The 22,146-nt window shown below is 38.1% G+C and overlaps 1 protein-coding gene across 18 annotated transcripts in view; it reads right to left on the bottom strand.

Annotated features, from left to right (window-relative positions):
• SPIDR (scaffold protein involved in DNA repair) overlaps positions 1-22,146 on the bottom strand; it is a 491,719-nt gene that overhangs the window by 404,729 nt on the left and 64,844 nt on the right. The window contains exon 2 of one of the 18 annotated variants that reach the window (XM_063668758.1): positions 14,064-14,194. The exons of 16 other annotated variants lie outside the window; for them this stretch is intronic. In XM_063668758.1, coding sequence (XP_063524828.1) covers positions 14,064-14,081 — 18 coding nt within the window. In that variant the 5' untranslated portion in view covers positions 14,082-14,194. Of the gene's footprint in view, positions 1-14,063; positions 14,195-22,146 lie in introns of those variants that run through there. One more of the 18 variants, XM_063668761.1, reaches the window with a different exon arrangement.

Raw genomic sequence — 22,146 nt, 5'->3', positions numbered from 1 at the left:
GGGCCAATGGACACTAGAATGATTTTTCAATAAAGTTTTAGAACATTAGATAGAAAATAGATACTCTTAAGTATTTATTTATTGTTCAATCATGCACATGAACTTTCTTCAAAGTGTCCAGGCACCATCTCTAAGTTCTTCATTGTTGCATCTGCTTTTCCTGGCTGTTTTCCTAACTTTCACCCAAGAAAAAGGCAACAACACTAGTATTGCTCACAATGCCATGGCTCCTATGACATGTTAGTATTGAAACAACATGTATCTGCTGCAGTTCATTAATGCCATTTATCTAATGCTGGTTCAATCATTACTAATGATGCTGCATCTTTCACTGTAATATATATGAATACAAACTTCCAATGACTCTCTCAAAGGTAGTTATTGTGTTTCATTTGCCAATCTCAAATTTCTGGTCATGTTAAATTTATATGGGGAATTTCATACCATAAAAGTAGGACAACATATCTTTTACCATGTCCCATCTTGAAATCTTCAGGCCAAGCTTACCACTAGATCATTAAAAGAATGTAATCTCTTTCCATTTGGAATGCACCTCTGGCCTCCCACACACCACTAGCAGGAAAGGGACAGGCAAGAGACCTACAGGCTGGGGATAAGAGTACAGAAATGGAAAAGCTTACTCTAAACTTCATATAGAGACACAAAAGAATAAGAGCCAAAACAACCTTGAAAAAGAAATCAAAGTTACAGGACTCTCACTTTCCAATTTTAAAACCTATTATAAAATTACATTAATTAAGGTAAGGTGGAACTGACATGAGGATAGACATATAGACCAATGGAACTGAATAGAAAATCCAAAAATAAACCTATACACCTACAGTAAACTAATTTTTCACAAGGGTGCCATGACCTTTAAATAGTAAAAGAACACTCTTCTTAAAACATGGTGCTACAACAGCTGAATATTCACATGCAAAGTAATAAATCTGGACACCTACCTAACGCACCACCAAAAAAGTTAATTCAAAACGGACCATATATCTAAATTGAAAAGCTGAAACTATAAAGATCTTAGAAGAAAACACAGGTATAAATCTTCATGACCTTTTTTTTTTAAACAATGGTTTCTTCCATGTGACACAAAAAGCAGCAGCAACCAAAAACATACTAAAAACAAAAACTTTTATGGAAAAAAAAGATGGTATTAAGGAGGTGAAAATAAAACCCAATGATGGGAAAAAATATTTACAAATCATACATCTGGAAAAAAAAAAAGACTTGTACACCGAATACATACAGAACTCTGACAAGTCAATAATAAAAACACAAATAAGGGCCAGGTGTGGTGGCTCATGCTTATAATCCCAGCACTTTAGGAGGCCGAGACAGGAAGATCACTTGAGTCCAGAAGTTCAAGACAAGCCTGGGCAACACAGCAGAACCTTGTCTCTATAAAAAAATTAAACAATTAGCCAGAGGTGGTGGTAGGCCCCTTTGTAGTCCCAGTTATTCAGGAGGCAGAGGTGGAAGGTCAGGTTGAACCCAGGAGGTTGAGGCTGTCGTAAGTTATCAGGCCACTGCCCTCCAGCCTGGGTGATAGAGCAAGACTCTGTCTCAAAAAAGAAGCAAAACCAAACAAAACACACACACACAATTAAGCCAATTGAAAAATGGGCAAAGAATTTAAATAGACGTTTCTCCAAAGAACATATACAAATTGCCAATAAGCACATGAAAATATCATTAGCCATTAGAGAAATGCAAATCAAAACAAAAAAGATACCATTCCACACCCACTTAGAATGCTATAATGAAAAATGAGGTGAAGGGCTGTGTTGATAAGAATATGGAGAAACTGGAGACCCTCAAACATTTCTAGTGGGAATGCAGAACAGTGCAGCCACTTCAGAGAAAAATGTCAGTTCCTTAAAATGTGAAATATAAAGATAACATGACCTAACAATTTGACCTCTAGGTATATATACAAGAGAACTGCACACATATTGAAACCAACAGTCCCACAGTTTTTTAATATAAACACAGAAATTATTTTAAGCTTAAAACTTATATTTATCTGAGTTCCTTCCTCAGGAAACAACCTTCTGCTCTGAGTTCCTTCCTCAGGAAATGACCTTCTGCTCTCAAAAAGTATCAAAGAACTGAAATTCACCAGATCACCACATCCAAACAATGAGATGCTGGAAGCTTCATCATGATTGCTTCCTTGCCCCTCCCTAGCTCCTGTTTTGTTACACAATGTTACATTTTTCCCTGCTACCTAAACCCCTAATTTTAGTTGGTCAGGGAGAGGGATTTAAGACTGAGCTCCCATCTCCCCAGCCATAGCACCCAATTAAAGCCTTCTTCTTTGGCAATACTCTGTCTCAGTCATTGCCTTTCTGTGCGGCAAGCAACAGGACCTAGACCAAACCCCTGGTGTTTCAGTAACAGCAAAACTTGCATATCAATTTCAGAGCAACAGTATTCATAAAAGCCAAAAAGTGTAAAAACACCAAACACAAAACAAGTGGTGAATAGACTTTTAAAATGTGCTACATCTATAAAATGGACTACTACTAACCTCCAAAACTGAAAAGCAAACAGGGAAGAGACTGAAAAAAACAGAATATCTAAGAAGTGTGGGAAAACTATAAAAGATAAAACATACACTTAATGGGAATACCAGAAGTAGAAGAGAAAAAGGGACATTAGAAATATTTGAAACGACGACTGAGAATCTCCCCAAATTACTGTCACACACCAAACCACACACAGATCCGAGAAACTAAGGACAGCAAGCTAGATAAATGCAGAAGAAAAAAAAGCAAAAATTTTGGCAAATCATTTTTCAACTACAGAAAAATCTAACAAAAACAAATTTCTGAAGGAAGTTGAAGGGGGTGAAAATACCTTATTTATAGAGAAGCAAAGATTACAACTTCTTCTCAGAAACAGTGCAAGCAAGAGTAGAGTGAAATGTTTAAACTGTTGTGAGAGGCCTGGGCATGGTGGCTCATGCCTGTAATCCCCACTTTGGGAGGCTGACGTGGGTGTATCACTTGAGGCCAGGAGTTCAAGACCAGCCTGGCCACCGTGGCAAAACCCTGTCTTTACTAAAAATATAAAAATTAGCCAGATGTGGTGCACACCTGTAATCCCAGCTACTCGGGAGGCTGAGGCAAGAGAATCACTCGAACCTGGGAGGTGGAGGTTGCAGTAAGCTGAGATCGCACCACTGCACTCCAGCCTGGCCAAGAGAACGAGACTCCCATCTCACAAAAAACAAAACAAAACAAAACAAAAAAACCCCACATAAATAAAGAATGAACTGTTGAGAGACAAAAAATTACCAATCTAGAATTCTGTAGTGAGTAAAATTATACTTCAAAACTGAAGGAAAAATATTTTGTCAGATGAACAAAAATTGAGTCACTTTGTTGCCAATAAAACTGCCTTGCAAGAAGTATTAAAAGAAGTTCTACAGAAGAAGGAAAATAATATAGGTCAGAAATTCAGTTCTACATAAAGAAAGGAAGAGCTGATGAAGGAATAAATTAGACAGTAAAATTTTATTTTTTTTATTCTTAATTGACCTAACATAATGGTTTGGTCAAAATAGTAACAGCAACATGTATTCAATTATGTATGCTCTTATATGTTTTTATGTATGCTTACATGTAAGTAAAATCAATGCCAGGAACAGAAGTAGAAATTAGGATAATTTTGCTATTATACTCCACATTACCTGTAAACGTGTAACAGTGTTATTGGAAAGCTGGCTTGGATTAGTTGTAAATGTATACTGCAAACTCTAAGGCAACCATTTTAAAAGCTAAGAAAGAAGTGTAAGGGATATACTAAGAAAATGAGAAAAAAATAGAATCATATCAAATGCTCAAAGAGTAGGAAATAAAAGTAAGAAAAAAGGACAAGAACAACAAATAGAAACCGGTAACAAATATGGTAGATATTAATAAAATTATACCAATGATGATTTTAAAAGTCAACACACCAATTAAAAGACAAGTTGTCAAAATGCAATAAAAAACAAGAGCCAACTGCATGTTGTCTACAAGAAACTCACTTCATATGTAAAGATACATATAAACTAAAACTAAATGGATTGAAGAAAGATATATCATGCTAACATTAACCAAAGAAAAGCAGGAGTAGCCTATTAATTTCAGGCAGAATAGACTTAAAGCAAGGAAAGTTATCAAGGATAAAGAGGGGCATTACACAATGATAAAGGATTCAATTGTCCAAGAAGACACAACAATCCTTTACATGTATATACCTATCAACAGAGTGTTAACATACATAAAGTAAAAACAAACTGCAAAGTGAAATAAATTAGTCCACTATCATAATCCGAGACTTCAAGATCTCTCACAGAAATGGACAGATTTAGCAGGCAGAAAATCCATAAAGATATATTTGAACACAATAACACCACCTATCAACTGGATATAATTGACATTTATAGACCACTTCATCCAACAATAGCAGAATACATGTCCTCGAGATTACATGGAACATTCATCAAAACAGATCACATTCTAGGCCATAAAATACATGTTAACAAATTTTTAAAAACAGAAATTATATAACATCTTCTCTAAGACCAAAATGAAATTAAACTAAAAATCAATTAACTGAAAGATACATGGAACATCCCAAAATATGTGAAAACTAAACAAAATACTTCTAAATACACATGGGTCAAAGAAGAAATCTGATGAGAAATTTATAAACATTTTCAACTATATGAAAATAATACACAACTTACCAAAATTTGTGGGATGTAGTGAAAGCAATGCTTAGAGGAGAAATTTATAGCACTAAACGCATATACAGTCATGTGCCACATAATGATGTTTTTGTCAATGAACACACCTCATATACAACGCTGGTCTTGTAAGATTACAATGGAGCTGAAATTCCTATTACCTAATGATGTCATGGCAGTTGTAACCTTATAGCGCAATGCATTTTTCACATGTTCATGGTGAAGCTGTTGTAAACAGACCTACTGTATGCTGTCAGCTGTATAAAACTATAGCACATATAATTATGTACAATACATGTTTGATAATGACTATGGTACTAATCTATGTATTTACTATACTATACTTTTTATCATTATTTTGAAGTATATTCCATGGCCAGACGTGGTGGCTCATGCCTGTAATCCCAGAACTTTGGGAGGCTGAGGTGGGGATCACCTGAGGTCAGGAGTTTGAGACCAGCCTGGCCAACATGGTGAAACTCTGTCTCTACTAAAAATACAAAAAAATTAGCCAGGTGTAGTGGTGCATGCCTGTAATCCCAGCTACTTGGGAGGCTGAGACAGGAGAATTGCTTGAACCCAGGAGGCTGAGGTTGCAGTGAGCCAAGATCACACCACTGCACTCCAGACTGGGCAACAGAGCAAGACTCCATCTAAGAAAATAGTAACAATAATAATAAAGTATGCTCCTTTCACTTATTTTTTTTAAGTTAACTGTAAAACATCCTCAAGATCCTCAAGCAGATCCCTTCAGGAGGCATTCCAGAAGGCGGCACTGATATCATACAAGATGACAGCTCCATGAGTGTTACTGCCCATGAAGACCTTTCAGTGGAACAAGATACAGAGGTGGAAGACAGTGATACTGATGATCCTGACCCTGTGTAGACCTAGGCTAATGTGTGTGTCTGTGTCTTAGTTTTTAACAAAAAGTTTAAAAAAATTTTTTAAATAGAAAAAAGCTGACAGAATATATAAGCTGAGATCACGCCACTGCACTCCAGCCTGGACGACAGAGACTCCCTCTCAAAAATATTTTTGTACAGCTGAACAATATGTTTGTGTTTTAAGCTAAGTGTTATTACAAAAGGGCTATTACAAAGTGGTATTACTAAAGAGTCAAAAAGTGAAAAAAATGAAGTTGAAGAAGTAAAAACGTTACAGTAAGCTAAGATTAATTTATTATTGAAGAAAGAAAAATTTTAAAAATAAGTTTAGTGTAGTCTAAGTGTACTATGTTTATAAAGTTGATAGTAGTGTATGGTAATGTCCTAGGCCTTCACATTCACTCAACACTCACTCACTGACTCACCCAGAGCACCTTTCAGTCCTACAAGCTCCATTCATGGTAAGTGCCCTATACATGTATACTACTGTTTATCTTTTATACCATATTATAATGTATCTTTTCTATGCTTAGATATATAAATAACTACCATTGTGTTCCAATTGTCTACAGTATCCAGTACAGTAAAATGCTATAAAGGTTTGCAGCCTAGATATAGGCTTTACCATATAGTGTAGGTGTGTAGTAGGCTAAACCACCTAGGTTTGAATAAGAACACTCTATGATGTTCGCACAAGGACAAAATCACCTAATGATGACACATTTCTCAGGAGGTATTCTGATCACTAAATGACATATGACTGCATTAAAAAAGAAAAATGATCTAAAATCAATAATCTAAGCTTCTACCTTAGAAATTAATAATTGGCCAAAAGCCTTAACAGATATCTCTCCAAAGAAGATACAGATACAGATGGCAAATAAGTACAAGAAAAGATGCTCCACATCATATATTACTAGAGAAATGCAAATTTAAACAACATTGAGATATCACGACATACTTACTAGAATGGCTAAAATTCCGAACACTGACACCACCAAATGCTGACAAGAATATGGAGCAAAAGGAACTCTTTTGCTGGTGGGAATGCAAAATGTTACAGCTACTTTGGAAGGCAGTTTGGCAGTTTCTTATAAAACTAAAAATACTCTTACCAATACAATCCAACAATTGCTCTGCTTGGTATCTACTCAAAGGAGTTGAAAGTTTATCTCCACACGGAAACTTGCACATGCACCTTTAATCATAATTGCCAAAACTTAGAAGCAACCTAGATGTCTCTCGGTAGACGAATGGATAAAGTGTTATATCCAGACAATGGAACATAATTCAGTGCTGAAAACAAATAAGTTATCAAGCTATGAAAAGACATGCAGGAAAGTTAAATACATATTACTAAGTGAAAGAAGGCACTCCAAAAAAGCTATACTATATGATTCCAACTGTATGACATTCTGGATAAGGCAAAACTATAGAGATGGTAAAAAGATCAGTGGTTGCCAGAGATTAGGGTGGAGAGAATGATTACTAGGCAGAGCACAGAGGATTTTTAGTACAGTGTCACTACGCAGTATGACATTATAATGGTAGACATATATCTTTATACACTTGTTCAAATTCACAGAATATACAACGCCAAGAATTAACCCTGATAGAAACTAGTGACTTGCCTAAGAAAGATGTGCATACACAGGTTCATCAACTGTAAGAAATATACCATTCTGGTGGGAGATGCTGATAATAGGAGAGCTATGCATATGTGGGGGAGGGAATTATGGGATATCTCTGTACCTTCCTTTCAATTTTTCTGTAAAACTAAAGATGCTTTAAAAAAAAAAAAAAGCACCTTAAGAAAAGCACCACCAACAACAAAATGAAGGCATGATAAATACATTTTTAGATAAACAAAAACTGATTATTGCTTGCAGACCCACCTGATAAAATATACACACAGAATTTCTTAAGGCTGAAGGAAAATGACCTAAGAATCCACACAAGTCCACATGAAAAATCTGGGTGTCAGTAAAAGTAATTATCTAATTAAAACTCAGCATATGTGCGTATTTGTTCTCTTAGCTGATTTAAAAAAACTGCATAAAATATGTACATAATTGTACTATTGTACCTATAATATATAGAAATGTCATATATCTGTGAGTAACAGAAGAGTGGTGGGTGGGAACAAAGCTTTACCAAACTGAGGAAACACCACCAGATGGTAACAGGATTCCATAGGAACAAATGAAGAGAACACAAAATGGTAAATAAGAAGGGTCACCTAACACTATAAACGTATACTTGCTCTCCTTTCTTTTCCCTTCTATAAAAGACAAAATTATACTAATAATTATAACAGATACAATATGTATAACAATAATAGCATAAAAAGGAGGAAGAGAAAGTAGAGCCATATAGTGGTAATGTTTCTATGTGTGACTGGAGTAAAACTAGTAACAAATCTGAGGGAGATTTGGTTGAGATGTACATGATAAGCACTAAAGCAACGCATGAAATCTCACTCAAAAACACATTGTAGGCTGGGTACAGTGGCTCACGCCTGTAATACAGCACGTTGCGAGGCCAAGGCGGAAAGACCACTTGAGGCTAGGAGTTAGAGACCAGCCTGGCCAACATGGTGAAACCCTGTCTCTACTAAAAATACAAAAATTGGGTCAGGCGCAGTGGCTCATGCCTGTAATCCCAGCACTTTGGGAGGCTGAGGCGGGCAGATCACGAGGTCAGGAGATCGAGACCATCCTGGCTAACACGGTAAAATCCCATCTCTACTAAAAATACAAAAAAATTAGCTGGGCGTGGTGGCGGGTGCCTGTAGTCCCAGTTACTCGGGAGGCTGAGGCAGGAGAATGGCGTGAACCCGGAAGGCGGAGGTTGCAGTGAGCTGAGATTGCACCACTGCACTCCAGCCTGGCGACAGAGTGAGACTCCATCTCAAAAAAAAATAAATAAATAAAAATAAATAAATAAATAAATAAATAAAAATTAGCTAGGCGTGGTGGCGCATGCCTGTAATCCCAGCTACTCAGAAGACTGAGGCACAAGAATTGCTTGAACCCAGGAAGTGGAGTTTGCCATGAGCCAACATTCTGCCACTGCACTGTAGCCTGTGCAACAGAGCAAGATGCTGTCTCCAAAAAGAAAACAAAAAATTGTGAAAATGACATTAGAAGAACTAAATATTACCAAAGAAAATATTGCTTTAAAGTAAAAGAAATGAGGAAAGACTTGAGAAAAAAAACCCTGAAACATTTAGAAAAAGTAAACTGGTGTACATAAATGCAACTATATCAATAATAACATCAAATGCACATAAATTAACCTAGCCAAAAGTAGAGACTGTCATGCAGGATAAAAAAGTGAAGATTCCACTGTATGCTCTGCATAAGAGATACAATACACTAAGCAAGGGTGTCACGACCTGCCAGTAAGGGAAGAATAATCTTTTCAACAAATGGTGCTAGGACAACCGGATTCCTATACTCAAAAAAATGAAGTTGGTGCCCAGCGTGGTGGCTCATGCCTGTTATCCCAACACTTTGGGAGGCTTAGGTGGGAGGATCACTTGAAGCCAGGAGTTTGAGAACAACCTGGGTAACATAGCAAGACCCCATCTCTAAAAAAAAAACAAAAAACAAAAATTAGCCAGTCTTGGTGAAGTCTTAGCTATTTGAGAGGCCGAGGTGGGTGGATCACTTGGGCCCAGAGGTTCAAGTCTGCAGTAAGCTATGATCATGTCACTGCACTCCAGCCTGAGTGACAGAGCAAGACTTTATCTCTTTAAAAAAAAAAAAATGTAGTTGGACCACCTGCCTCACACCATACACAAAAATTAAACTCAAAATAGATCAATGGCCTAAATAGAAGAGCTAAAACTATAAAAGCCTAAGAAAACACAGATAATAAATCTTCATGACCGTGGATTTGGCAATTGCTTCTTAGATATGACACCAAGATTATGAGCAACAGAAGAAATAATAGATAAACTGAACTTTTTTCAAAACTAAAAACTATTGTGCATCCAAGAATATTGTCAAAAAAGTGAAAAAAAAAAAAAAACACAGCCAGGTGTCGTGGCTCACGCCTGTAATCCCAGCACTTTCGGAGGCCAAGGTGGGTGGATCGCTTCAGCTTAGGGGTTCAAGACAAGCCTGAGCAACACGGCGAAACCCTATCTCTACAAAAATACAAAAATCAGGTCAGGTGTAGTGGCTTATGCCTATAATCCCAGCACTTTGGGAGGCCAAGACAAGTGGATCACCTGAGGTCAGGAGTTTGAGATCAGCCTGGCCAACATGGTGAAACCCCATGTCTACTAAAAATACAAAAATTAGCCAGGCATGGTGGCATGTGCCTGTAATCCCAGCTACTTGGGAGGCTGAGACAGGAGAATCACTTGAACACAGGAGGTGGAGGTTGTAGTGAGCCAAGATTGCGCCACTCCACTCCAACCTGGGCAACAGAACAGGACTCTGCCTCGGGTGGAAAAAATTAGCCAAGTGTGCTGGTGCGTGCCTGTAGTCCCAGCTACTCGAGAGGCTGAGGTGGGAGAATTACCTGAGCCTGGAGAAGTTGAGGCTGCAGTGCTATAGTGAGCTATGACTGTGCCAGTGCACTGTAGCCTGGGCAACAGAATTAAAACCCTGTCTCAAAAAGAAAAAAAAAAGTGAAAAAACCACCTACTGAATATGAGAAAACATTTGCCAGTCATATATTTGACAAGGGTCTAGTATCCAGAATATATAGATCATTCTCTTATAACACAACCAGAAAAAAAAAAATCAACAAAAAACTTGAATAGATATTTTTTCCAAGAAGATATTCAGATTACCAACCACCACATGAAACAGTGCTCATCATCATTAGCCATTAGAGAACTGCAAACCAAAACCTTAATAAGGTATCATTTCACAGCCACTAGGATTTTTTTTTAAGTGGGTAGAAGAGACCATAATGTAAGTGCTGGCAAGGGATATGGAGAAACTGAAACTTTTGTGCGTTGCTGACAGGAATGTAAAATGGTTCAGTCACTGCAGAAAACAGGTAGTTTTTCAGAGTAACATAAAATTACCATACAGTGCAGCAATTCCACTCCTTCATATATATCCAAGAGAACTGAAAACAGGTACTCCCAAATGTGTAAACCAGGGTTCTAGCAGCTCTATTCATAGTAGCCAAAGGGAGGAAATAAATACACATCAGTGGATGAATGGCTAAACAATGTGTGACATATACATACAATGAAACATTATCCAGCTATAAAAAGGAATGAAGTTCTAATACATGCTACAATGTGGAGGAACCTCAAAAACATTTTGTTAAGAAGCCAGACACAAAAGGTCACATGCTGTATGATTTCCATTTATGTGAAATAACAGAACAGGTAAAACTACAGAGACAGAAAGCAGACTGGTGTTACCAAGGACTGAGATGAGGTGGGGAATATGGAATGGATGCTTAATAGTACAGTGTCTCCTTCTAAGGTGATGAAATGTTTTAGAAAGAGATAGAGGTATTAGTTGAAAAACATTGTGAATCCACCAAGTGCCACTGAATTATTCACTTTTGAATGTTAATTTGATGCTATGTGAATTTACCTCAATAAAGTAAAATTTTTAAGTAAACTGAGAGACCTGGTAACAAACTGGATGTTGTTAAAGATGTGTATGTACGTGGCAAGGCTGAAAGCAAACATTCTGTAAAGAAAAGAGTTGCACTTTCCATTATTACATAAAAGAAATTACGTGTGGTGGCTCATGCCTGAAATCCCAGCACTTTGGGGGGCTGAGACAGGCAGATAGCTTGAGCTCAAGAATTTGAGACCAGTCTGGGCAACATGGCAAAACCCTGTCTCTCTTTAAAAAATAAAATAAAATAAATAAATAAATACAGAAACGAGCAGGGCGTGGTGGCATGCACCACTAGTCTCAGCTACTTGGGAGGCTGAGGTGGGAGGATCATCTGAGACTGGGGAGGTGGAGGCTGCAGTGAGCTGTGAGATCACACCACTGCAGTCCATTGTCAGAAACAAAGCCAGACCTTGTCTTAAAAAAAAAAACAAAAAGCGTGGATGAAGCTTATTTTGGAAAAAGATACAGAGATGGTCAAAAGAAAGGACAGTCAAGTTGCCATTATCTTCCTATCACCTTTAGGTGTGCTGGAAGACTTCTTTCTTCCTCTTAGATCCCCTAAAATAGTGCTTAGGGCCAGGAAAATTTCAACAACCTAGACATCGCAGAGGCATTTGGGGAAAACAGAAAGAGGAGGCAATGATCCCACCTCAGGACATCAGGCACCCATGCCCAGAAGAGTCCTCCGCTCTCAAAGGAAGAGCACAAATCTCACATAACTCTGTCTCGAATGTTGAAGCTACAGCTGCCAGGGACAGAAAAAGGGATAGATTGTCTGGAGCACCATAAGATGTCTCCATGGCTTTGGAACTCAAGAAGTTGGTTAGATCAGTAACTTGTTTTAAGTAAATCCCTTCCAAAATATTTCTAATCTGAAAAACATTTTCATTACAATTGATGTTTTAAAATTTCTGGCATTTAAAAAAAGGAAAATAAACTGACCAACTGAAATAAGTCCATGAGAAACAAATCTTATCCTTCAAATTTATCTTGTGGGCTCCTTTCTTCATACTTTCTAAGAATTTTTATGATTACTTGTACTATTTTTCCCTCTTGTCCCAGAAATGTGGAGAAAAATCAATTTCCTTATGTTGCTCTAATTTTAATATACTACCTCTAAGCAAATGCTTTCCAAATCAAGCAACCAACCTTGTGTTCTCTTCCAAATCCCAAGTGACAACATCAACTATCTAGTGTACATTCCCAATTTAACACTCTAAAAGCAAACTTATTTTTTTGCTTAAAAAATAAAATCTCCATCTTCATTTTTGAACTTCTCTTTATAGCACTATTATAGGCTAAATTGTGTCTTCCCAAATTCATACACTGAAGTCTCAGGTCCTCAGAATGCAATGTTCTTAGAGATAAGGTCTTTAAATAGGTGAATGTTAAAATGCTGCCGCTAGGGTGGGCCCTAATCCAATCCGACTGACATCCTTATAAGAAGGGGGAGGGACACACAGAGAAGAGGCCATGTCAAGATACAACCACCTTGCAAGCCACAGAGAGAGGCCTCAGGAGAAATCAACCCTGCCAGCACCTGGACTTGTCCCAGAGGATCTTCCAGCCTCTAGGACTGTGAGAAAATAAAGTTCTGTTATTGAAGCCATCCAATATGTAGTACTTTATCACTGCAGCACTAGCAAACTAATATAAGTACCACTTTCTCAGATATTCTAACTCAAAGCAATATAATCAACCTAGACTTCCTCTTCCTCTTCCAAGTAATTGGTGAACTGGCCAAAAAGCCCCTTTAAGGGAAGCATCTCAGGTGTAGATTTCAGAACCATTTAACCATAACCAAAGCATCCATACTACTGGAAATATTATTAGTAATATAGATGTTACTTGCTCTAACTTGTGATTAAGGACTTTTAAAAAAGATAAAACATCTTATAAGGTTTTGATGTTGAAATCAAAAGATCTAATTTCACTTCACAGCACAGATAATATACTTGTCAATTTGTCTTGAGTATGGGAGCAGCAGGGTTAAAGATCCTGTTTATTTAAATGTAGACATCTGACCTATTTGCACGTAAGAAGAAAAAGCTAGTAGAGAATGACAATGACAACATACACATACATGGAAATGGGGGATAGGGGAAAGAAGGAAAGGCCATTCAGCAAAATGGCTAAGAAAACAAGGTTAAGAATCACACAGAGTTGTGTTCAAATGACAACTTTCTACTTTCTAGTTCCGTGACTTCAGACAAGATACTCAATACATATAAGTAATATAAAACTATTTTACTAGTAGAATGGTAAGAATGAAATATCTATAAAGACTTAATTTCATAAGACTTTTTTTATTATGATTTACAGAATAGGGTCTCTAGAAAACAACATGTATTTCAGTTAATGTCACCAGAGAACACAATTGGATTATAACTTTTTAGCACTGTAAAGGTTATAGTATTAACTAAGACCAATAAACTAAAATTCAAGAAAAAATTTTTTAGCTTAAACAAAAGTTACAGTATTATTTCTTATAAATGTTTAACTAATAGTTTCCAATCAAGATGCAACCAGGCCTTAGAAACACAGCATGTAGTAAATAAAGGTGTCCATGGGTTCTGTAGTCACTCAGACTTCAAAGGAGATCTGAAGAAGTAGAAGACTAATTCTACTTCTAAATCTATTATAAGCCCTAGGAATGTCTACCTGCATCCTAAAGGAATCTGGCATTGCTTGAATGTCTTCTATGTTCAGCTGTGTGCTGTGCCATGACTCACCAATCTTCACAGCAACTCTGTGAGGAATATGTTACTGAAGTCATTTAACAGACAAACGAATTGGATCTAAAAAAAAGTTAAATACCTGCTTAAGGCCAAGCATTGAGTGAGAGGTAGAATGGAGATCTCAGCCTAGGATGATTGACACAACACCAATGCTCAGGACCTTTTTCTGTCTCTCAAAAAGTAAAAGCTGGAGCACTATACATTCCATGTCTAGGGAAAAAATATCAAAAAAATTTCATTATCAATTGTACTCTAATACAACAACCGGAAATAAACTCAGGTGGTGGTGTGACACTGTACACCCACATTGGAAATTTCAGATTCTCTAAGATAAAAGAATTATATGACAACTACTTACATAAATACAAAAACACAGTTCTATGTTCCCTGAGAAGATTTTTCACACAGAATATTATGCAAATTTCGACGAGAAATTTTTTAGAGATACTAGCAAAAACCAATATATACATCACCAAGGCTTCACAATTGTTATGATTTAGCTATGATCAGTTTATCACATTTCTCCATCCATTAATTCACCTTACTTTTCTTTTTTTTTTTTTTATTATACTTTAACTTTTCGGGTACACGTGCACAACATGCAGGTTAGTTACATACGTATACATGTGCCATGTTGGTCTGCTGCACCCAGTAACTCGTCATTTAACATTAGGTATACCTCCTAATGCTATCCCTCCCCGCTCCCCCACCCCACAACAGGCCCCAGTGTGTGATGTTCCCCTTCCTGTGTCCCTGTGTTCTCACTGTTCAATTCCCACCTATGAGTGAGAACATGCGGTGTTTGGTTTTTTGTCCTTGTGATTGTTTGCTGAGAATGATGGTTTCCAGCTTCCTCCATGTCCCTACAAAGGACATGAACTCTTCATTGTTTATGGCTGCATAGTATTCCATGGTGTATATGTGCCACATTTTCTTAATCCAGTCTATCATTGATGGACATTTGGCTTGATTCCAAGTCTCTGCTATTGTGAATAGCATCCCAATAAACATATGTGTGCATGTGTCTTTATAGAAGCATTATTTATAATCCTTTGGGTATATACCCAGGAATGGGATGGCAGGGTCAAATGGTATTTCTAGTTCTAGATCCCTGAGGAATCGCCACACTGACTTCTACAATGGTTGAACTAGTTTACAGTCCCACCAACAGTATAAAAGTGTTCGTATTTCTCCACATCCTCTCCAGCACCTGTTGTTTCCTGACTTCTTAATGATTGCCATTCTAACTGGTGTGAGATGGTATCTCATTGTGGTTTTGATTTGCATTTCTCTGATGGCCAGGGATGATGAGCATTTTTTCACGTGTCTTTTGGCTGCATAAATGTCTTCTTTTGAGAAGTGTCTGCTCATATCCTTCGCCCACTTTTTGATGGCATTTTTTTCTTGAAAATTTGTTTGAGTTCATTGTAGATTCTGGATATTAGCCCTTTGTCAGATGAGCAGACTGCAAAAATTTTCTCCCATTCTGTAGGTTGCCTTTTCACTCAGATGGTAGTTTCTTTTGCTGTGCAGAAGCTCTTTAGTTTAATTAGATCCCATTTGTCAATTTTGGCTTTTGTTGCCATTGCTTTTGGTGTTTTAGACATGAAGTCCTTGCCTATGCCTATGTCCTGAATGGTATTGCCTAGGTTTTCTTCTAGGATTTTTACAGTTTCAGGTCTAACATTTAAGTCTTTAATCCATCTTGAATTAATTTTAATATAAGGTGCAAGAAAGGGATCCAGTTTCAGCTTTCTACATATGGCTAGCCAGTTTTCCCAGCACCATTTATTAAATAGGGAATCCTTTCCCCATTTCTTGTTTTTGTCAGGTTTGTCAAAGATCAAACGGTTATAGATATGTGGCATTATTTCTGAGGGCTCTGTTCTGTTCCATTGGCCTATATCTCTGTTTTGGTACCAGTACCACGCTGTTTTGGTTACTGTAGCCTTGTAGTATAGTTTGAAGTCAGGTAGTGTGATGCCTCCAGCTTTGTTCTTTCGGCTTAGGATTGACTTGGTGATGCGGGCTCTTTTTTGGTTCCATATGAATTTTAAAGTAGTTTTTTCCAATTCTGTGAAGAAAGTCATTAGTAGCTTGATGGGCATGGCATTGCATCTATAAATTACCTTGGGCAGTATGGCCATTTTCACGATATTGATTCTTCCTACCCGTGGGCATGGAATGTGTTCTTCCATTTGTTTGTATCCTCTTTTATTTCATTTAGCAGTGGTTTGTAGTTCTCCTTGAAGAGGTTCTTCACGTCTCTTGTAAGTTGGATTCCTAGGTATTTTATTCTCTTTGAAGCAATTGTGAATGGGAGTTCACTCATGATTTGGCTCTCTGTTTGTCTGTTATTGGTGTATAAGAATACTTGTTATTTTTGCACATTGATTTTGTATCCTGAGACTTAGCTGAAGTTGCCTATCAGCTTAAGGAGATTTTGGGCTGAGACGATGAGGTTTTATAAATATACAATCATGTCATGTGCAAACAGAGACAATTTGACTTCCTCTTTTCCTAACTGAATACCCTCTATTTCCTTCTCCTGCCTGATTGCCCTGGCCAGAACTTCCAACATCATGTTGAATAGGAGTGGTGAGAGAGGGCATCCCTGTCTTGTGCCAGTTTTCAAAGGGAATAATTCCAGTTTTTGCCCATTCAGTATGATATTGGCTGTGGGTTTATCATAGATAGCTCTTATTATTTTGAGATATGTCCCATCAATACCTAATTTATTGAGAGTTTTTAGCATGAAGCGTTGTTAAATTTTGTCAAAGGCCTTTCGCATCTATTGAGATAATGATGTGGTTTTTGTCTTTGGTTCTGTTTATATGCTGGATTACGTTTATTGATTTGCATATGTTGAACCTGCCTTGCATCCCAGGGATGAAGCCCACTTGATCATGGTGGATAAGCTTTTCCATGTGATGCTGGATTCAGTTTGCCGTATTTTATTGAGGATTTTTGCATCGATGTTCCTCAGGGATATTGGTCTAAAATTCTCTTTTTTTGTTGTGTCTCTGCCAGGCTTTGGTATCAGGATGATGCTGGCCTCATAAAATGAGTTAGGGAGGATTCCCTGTTTTTCTATTGATTGGAATAGTTTCAGAAGGAATGGTACCAGCTCCTCCTTGTACCTCTGGTAGAATTCGGCTGTGAATCCATCTGGTCCTGGACTTTTTTGGTTTGGAAGCTATTAATTATTGCCTCAATTTCAGAGCCTGTTATTGGTCCATTCAGAGATTCAACTTCTTCCTGGTTTAGTCTTCGGAGGGTGTATGTGTCGAGGAATTTACCCATTTCTTCTAGATTGTCTAGTCTATTTGCGTAGAGGCTTTTATAGTATTCTCCGATGGCAGTTTGTATTTCTGTGGGATTCGTGGTGATACCTCCTTTATCATTTTTATTGCATCTATTTGATTCTTCTCTCTTTTCTATTAGTCTTTCTAGCGGCCTATCAATTTTGTTGATCCTTTCAAAAAACCACCTCCTGGATTCATTGATTTTTTGAACGGTTTTTTGTGTCTCTATTTCCTTCAGTTCTGCTCTGATCTTAGTTATGCCTTGCCTTCTGCTAGCTTTTGAATGTGTTTGCTCTTGCTTCTCTAGTTCTTTTAATTGTGATGTTAGGGTGTCAGTTTTAGATCTTTCCTGCTTTCTCTTGTGGCCACTTAGTGCTATAAATGCCCCTCTACACATTGCTTTAAATGTGTCCCAAAGATTCTGGTATGTTGTGTCTTTGTTCTCGCTGGTTTCAAAGAACATCTTTATTTCTGCCTTCATTTCGTTATGTACCCAGTAGTCATTCAGGAGCAGGTTGTTCAGTTTCCATGTAGTTGAGCAGTTTTGAGTGAGTTTCTTAATCCTGAGTTCTAGTTTGATTGCACTGTGGTCTGAGAGACAGTTTGTTATAATTTCTGTTCTGTTACATTTGCTGAGGAGTGCTTTACTTCCAAATATGTGGTCAGTTTCGAATAGGTGTGGTGTGGTGCTGAGAAGAATGTATATTCTGTTGATTTGGGGTGGAGAGTTCTGTAGATGTCTATTAGGTCCGCTTGGTGCAGAGCTAAGTTCAATGCCTGGATATCCTTGTTAACTTTCTGTCTCGTTGATCTGTCTAATGTTGACAGTGGGGTGTTAAAGTCTCCCATTATTATTGTGTGGGAGTCTAAGTCTCTTTGTAGGTATCTAAGGACTTGCTTTATGAATCTGGGTGCTCCTGTATTGGGTGCATATATATTTAGGATAGTTAGCTCTTCTTGTTGAATGATCCCTTTACCATTATGAAATGGCCTTCTTTGTCTCTTTTGATCTTTGTTGGCTTAAAGCCTGTTTTATCAGACTACGATTACAACCCCTGCCTTTTTTTGTTTTCCATTTCCTTGTAGATCTTCCTCCATCCTTTATTTTGAGCCTGTGTGTGTCTCTGCACGTGAGATGGGTTTCCTGAATACAGCACAATGATGGGTCTTGACTCTTTATCCAGTTTGCCAGTCTGTGTCTTTTAATTGGAGCATTTAGCCCATTTACATTTAAGGTTAATATTGTTATGTGTGAATTTGATCCCGTCATTATGATGTCAGCTGGTTATTTTGCTCGTTAGTTGATGCAGTTTCTTCCTAGCCTCGATGGTCTTTACAATTTGACATGTTTTTGCAGTGGCTGGTACTGGTTGTTCCTTTGCATGTTTAGTGCTTCCTTCAGGAGCTCTTTTAGGGCATTCCTGGTGGTGACAAAATCTCTCAGCATTTGCTTGTCTGTAAAGAATTTTACTTCTGCTTCACTTATGAAGCTTACTTTGGCTGGATATGAAATTCTGGGTTGAAAATTTCTTTTCTTTAAGAATGTTGAATATTGGTCCCCACTCTCTTCTGGCTTGTAGAGTTTCTGCCGAGAGATCCGCTGTTAGTCTGATGGGCTTCCCTTTGTGGGTAACCCAACCTTTCTCTCTGGCTGCCCTTAACATTTTTTCCTTCATTTCAACTTTGGTGAATCTGACAATTATGTGTTTTGGAGTTGCTCTTCCGGAGAAGTATCTTTGTGGCGTTCTCTGTATTTCCTGAATTTGAATGTTGGCCTGCCTTGCTAGATTGGGGCAGTTCTCTTGGATAATATCCTGCAGAGTGTTTTCCAACTTGGTTCCATTCTCCACGTCACTTTCAGGTACACCAATCAGACGGAGATTTGGTCTTTTCACACTGTCCAATATTTCTTGGAGGCTTTATTCGTTTCTTTTTATTTTTTTTTCTCTAAACTTCTCTTCTCACTTCATTTCATTCATTTCATGTTCCATCACTGATACCCTTTCTTCCAGTTGATCGAATCGGCTACTGAGGCTTGTGCATTCGTCACATAGTTCTCGTGCTGTGGTTTTCAGCTCCGTGAGGTCCTTTAAGGACTTCTCTGCACTGGTTATTCTAGTTAGCCATTTGTCTAGTTTTTTTTCAAGGTTTTTAACTTCTTTGCCATGGGTTGAAACTTCCTCCTTTAGCTCGGAGTAGTTTGATCATCTGAAGCCTTCTTCTCTCAACTCGTCAAAGTCACTCTCCGTCCAGCTTTGTTCCGTTGCTGGTGAGGCGCTGCGTTCCTTTGGAGGAGGAGAGGCGCTCTGATTTTTAAAGTTTCCAGTTTTTCTGCTCTGTTTTTTCTCCATCTTTGTGGTTTTATCTACCTTTGGGTCTTTGATGATGGTGACGTACAGATGGCGTTTGAAGTGGATATTCTTTGTGTTTGTTAGTTTTCCTTCTAACAGTCAGGACCCTCAGCTGCAGGTCTGCTGGAGTTTTCTGAAGGTCCACTCCACAACCCTGTTTGCCTGGGTATCAGCAGCGGAGGCTGCAGAACAGCGGATACTGGTGAGCAGGGAATGTTGCTGCCTGATCGTTCCTCTGGAAGTTTTGTCTCAGAGGAGTACCCGGCCATGTGAGGTGTCGGTCTGCCCCTACTAGGGGGTGCCTCCCAATTAAGCTACTCGGGGGTCAGGGACCCACTTGAGGAGGCAGTCTGTCTGTTCTCAGACCTCCAGCTGCATGCTTGGAGAACGGGAACTACTACTCTCTTCGAAGCTGCAGACATTTAAGTCTGCAGAGGATTCTGCTGCCTTTTGTTTGGTTATTCCCTGCCTCCAGAGGTGGAGTCTACAGAGGTAGGCAGGCCTCCTTGAGCTGTGGTGGGCTCCATCCAGTTCCAGCTTCCCTGTGGCTTTGTTTACCTACTCAAGCCTCCACAATGGTGAGTGCCCCTCCCCCAGCCTTGCTGCTGCCTTGCAGTTTGATCTTAGACTGCTGTGCTAGCAATGAGCGAGGCTCCGTGGGTGTAGGACCCTCCAAGCCAGGTGCAGGATATAATCTCCTGGTGTGCCGTTTGCTAAGACCGTTGGAAAAGCACAGTATTAGGGTGGGAGTGACCCAATTTTCCAGGTGCCGTCTGTCACCCCTTTCTCTAACTAGGAAAGGGAATTCCCTTTCCCCTTGCGCTTCCTGGGTGAGGCGATGCCTTGCCCTCCTTCGGCTCACGCTGGGTCCACTGCACCCACTGTCTTGCACCAACTTTCCGACACTCCCCAGTGAGATGAACCCAGTACCTTAGCTGGAAATGGAGAAATCACCCATCTTCTGTGTTGCTCAAGCTGGGAGCTCTAGACTGGAGCTGTTCCCATTCGGCCATCTTGGCTCCACCAATCCATCTTACTTTTCGATGCATTTCAAAGTTGCAGATGACAGTACACATCATCCCATTATATCTCAGCATGAACATCAATAACAAGAATTCAATGCATATTTCTATTAATATGTATTTACTTTTTTCAGTAGGTTTTATATACAATAAAAGACATACCATTTGATGAGTTTTAACATATACATATAGCACTGAACTCAAACTCCAAACAAGAAATAAAATACTTCCTATCACCCAGCAAGTTCCTCTAAGACTTTTTGCAATTAATCCTCACCCCACTATCGAAGACAACACTGCTTTTTCTTCCATTATATATCAATTTTGCCTGTTCTAGAACTTGATGTAAATGGAATACAGAATGTACTCTTTTGTGTAAGCTTTCTTTCACCTACCATGTATTTGAAATTCATTACGTTGTTCATGTACCAAGACAGTGTTCCTTATCATTGCTAAGTTGTATTCCATTTATGACTATAACTATTTGTTGATCCAGTCTCCAACTGGTGGATATATGAGCTGTGTCCAGTTTCAGCCTATTAGAAACACTTTTGAACAAACCTTGTAGATGTGTTTTCTTTTTCTATTAAGTAAATAACTAGGAGTAGAATTGCTAAGTCATGGGTTAGGGTAGAAAAACTCTTAATTTTGTAAGAGTTCTCATTGCTTTACATATATGGTACTATTACTCTTTAACCTAACAGGACAAGTAAAGTAGCATCTCCTTGCAGTTTACCTTTGTATTTCCTTAATAATTGACGATGTTTAGTAACATTTTCATGTGTTCACTGGCCATTCAATACAGCATCATTTATGAAGTGTCTGTACTAATCCTTCTCCAATTAATCAAGTTGTATTTTCATTGTTCAGTTGTACAATTTCTTTACATAGTCTTAATACAAGTCCTTTACAGATACAGGTTTTGCTATTATTTTCTTCATGTCTCTTAATGAGCAGAAGTTTTTTATTTTGAAGAAGTTTATAGACTGTTAGGTGTTTTCCTTAAAACAGTTGCTGCTTTCTGTATCCTATCAAGGAAACCTTTGCCTGTTCTTTGTTTATTCTAAAAGCTTTATACTTTTAGCTTCAAGATTTAGATCTACGATTCATCTTGATTTATCTTTTGGGTACCATGTGAGGTAGGGAGTCAAGGTGAACTTTCATTCATACAGATGTCTAGTTGTTCCAGCACTTTTTATTTAAAAGCCTTTCTTTTCCCTCATTGGATAGCTTTCTTTGTTAAAAATAATTTATCAGTTCTCTGTTCTGCTCCATTTCTATGTTTATATATCCTTATGCTGATATCACAGTCTTCATTACTGTATTATTAGAGTAAATCTTGAAATAAGGAAATTTAAGTTTTCCACCTTATAAATCATCAGGATTGCTTTGTATAACATAGGTCCTTTCTGTCTTCATATAAATGTTATAATCAGCTTCTCAATTTCTACCAAAAGAGAAAAGTCCTGCTAAGAAAATGATTT

The sequence above is a fragment of the Pongo pygmaeus genome, chromosome 7, assembly GCF_028885625.2.
Source record: "Pongo pygmaeus isolate AG05252 chromosome 7, NHGRI_mPonPyg2-v2.0_pri, whole genome shotgun sequence".
NCBI lineage: Eukaryota > Metazoa > Chordata > Mammalia > Primates > Hominidae > Pongo > Pongo pygmaeus.
Note: the sequence above shows the minus strand (reverse complement) of the source record. Positions and strands in the feature narration are given on the sequence as shown.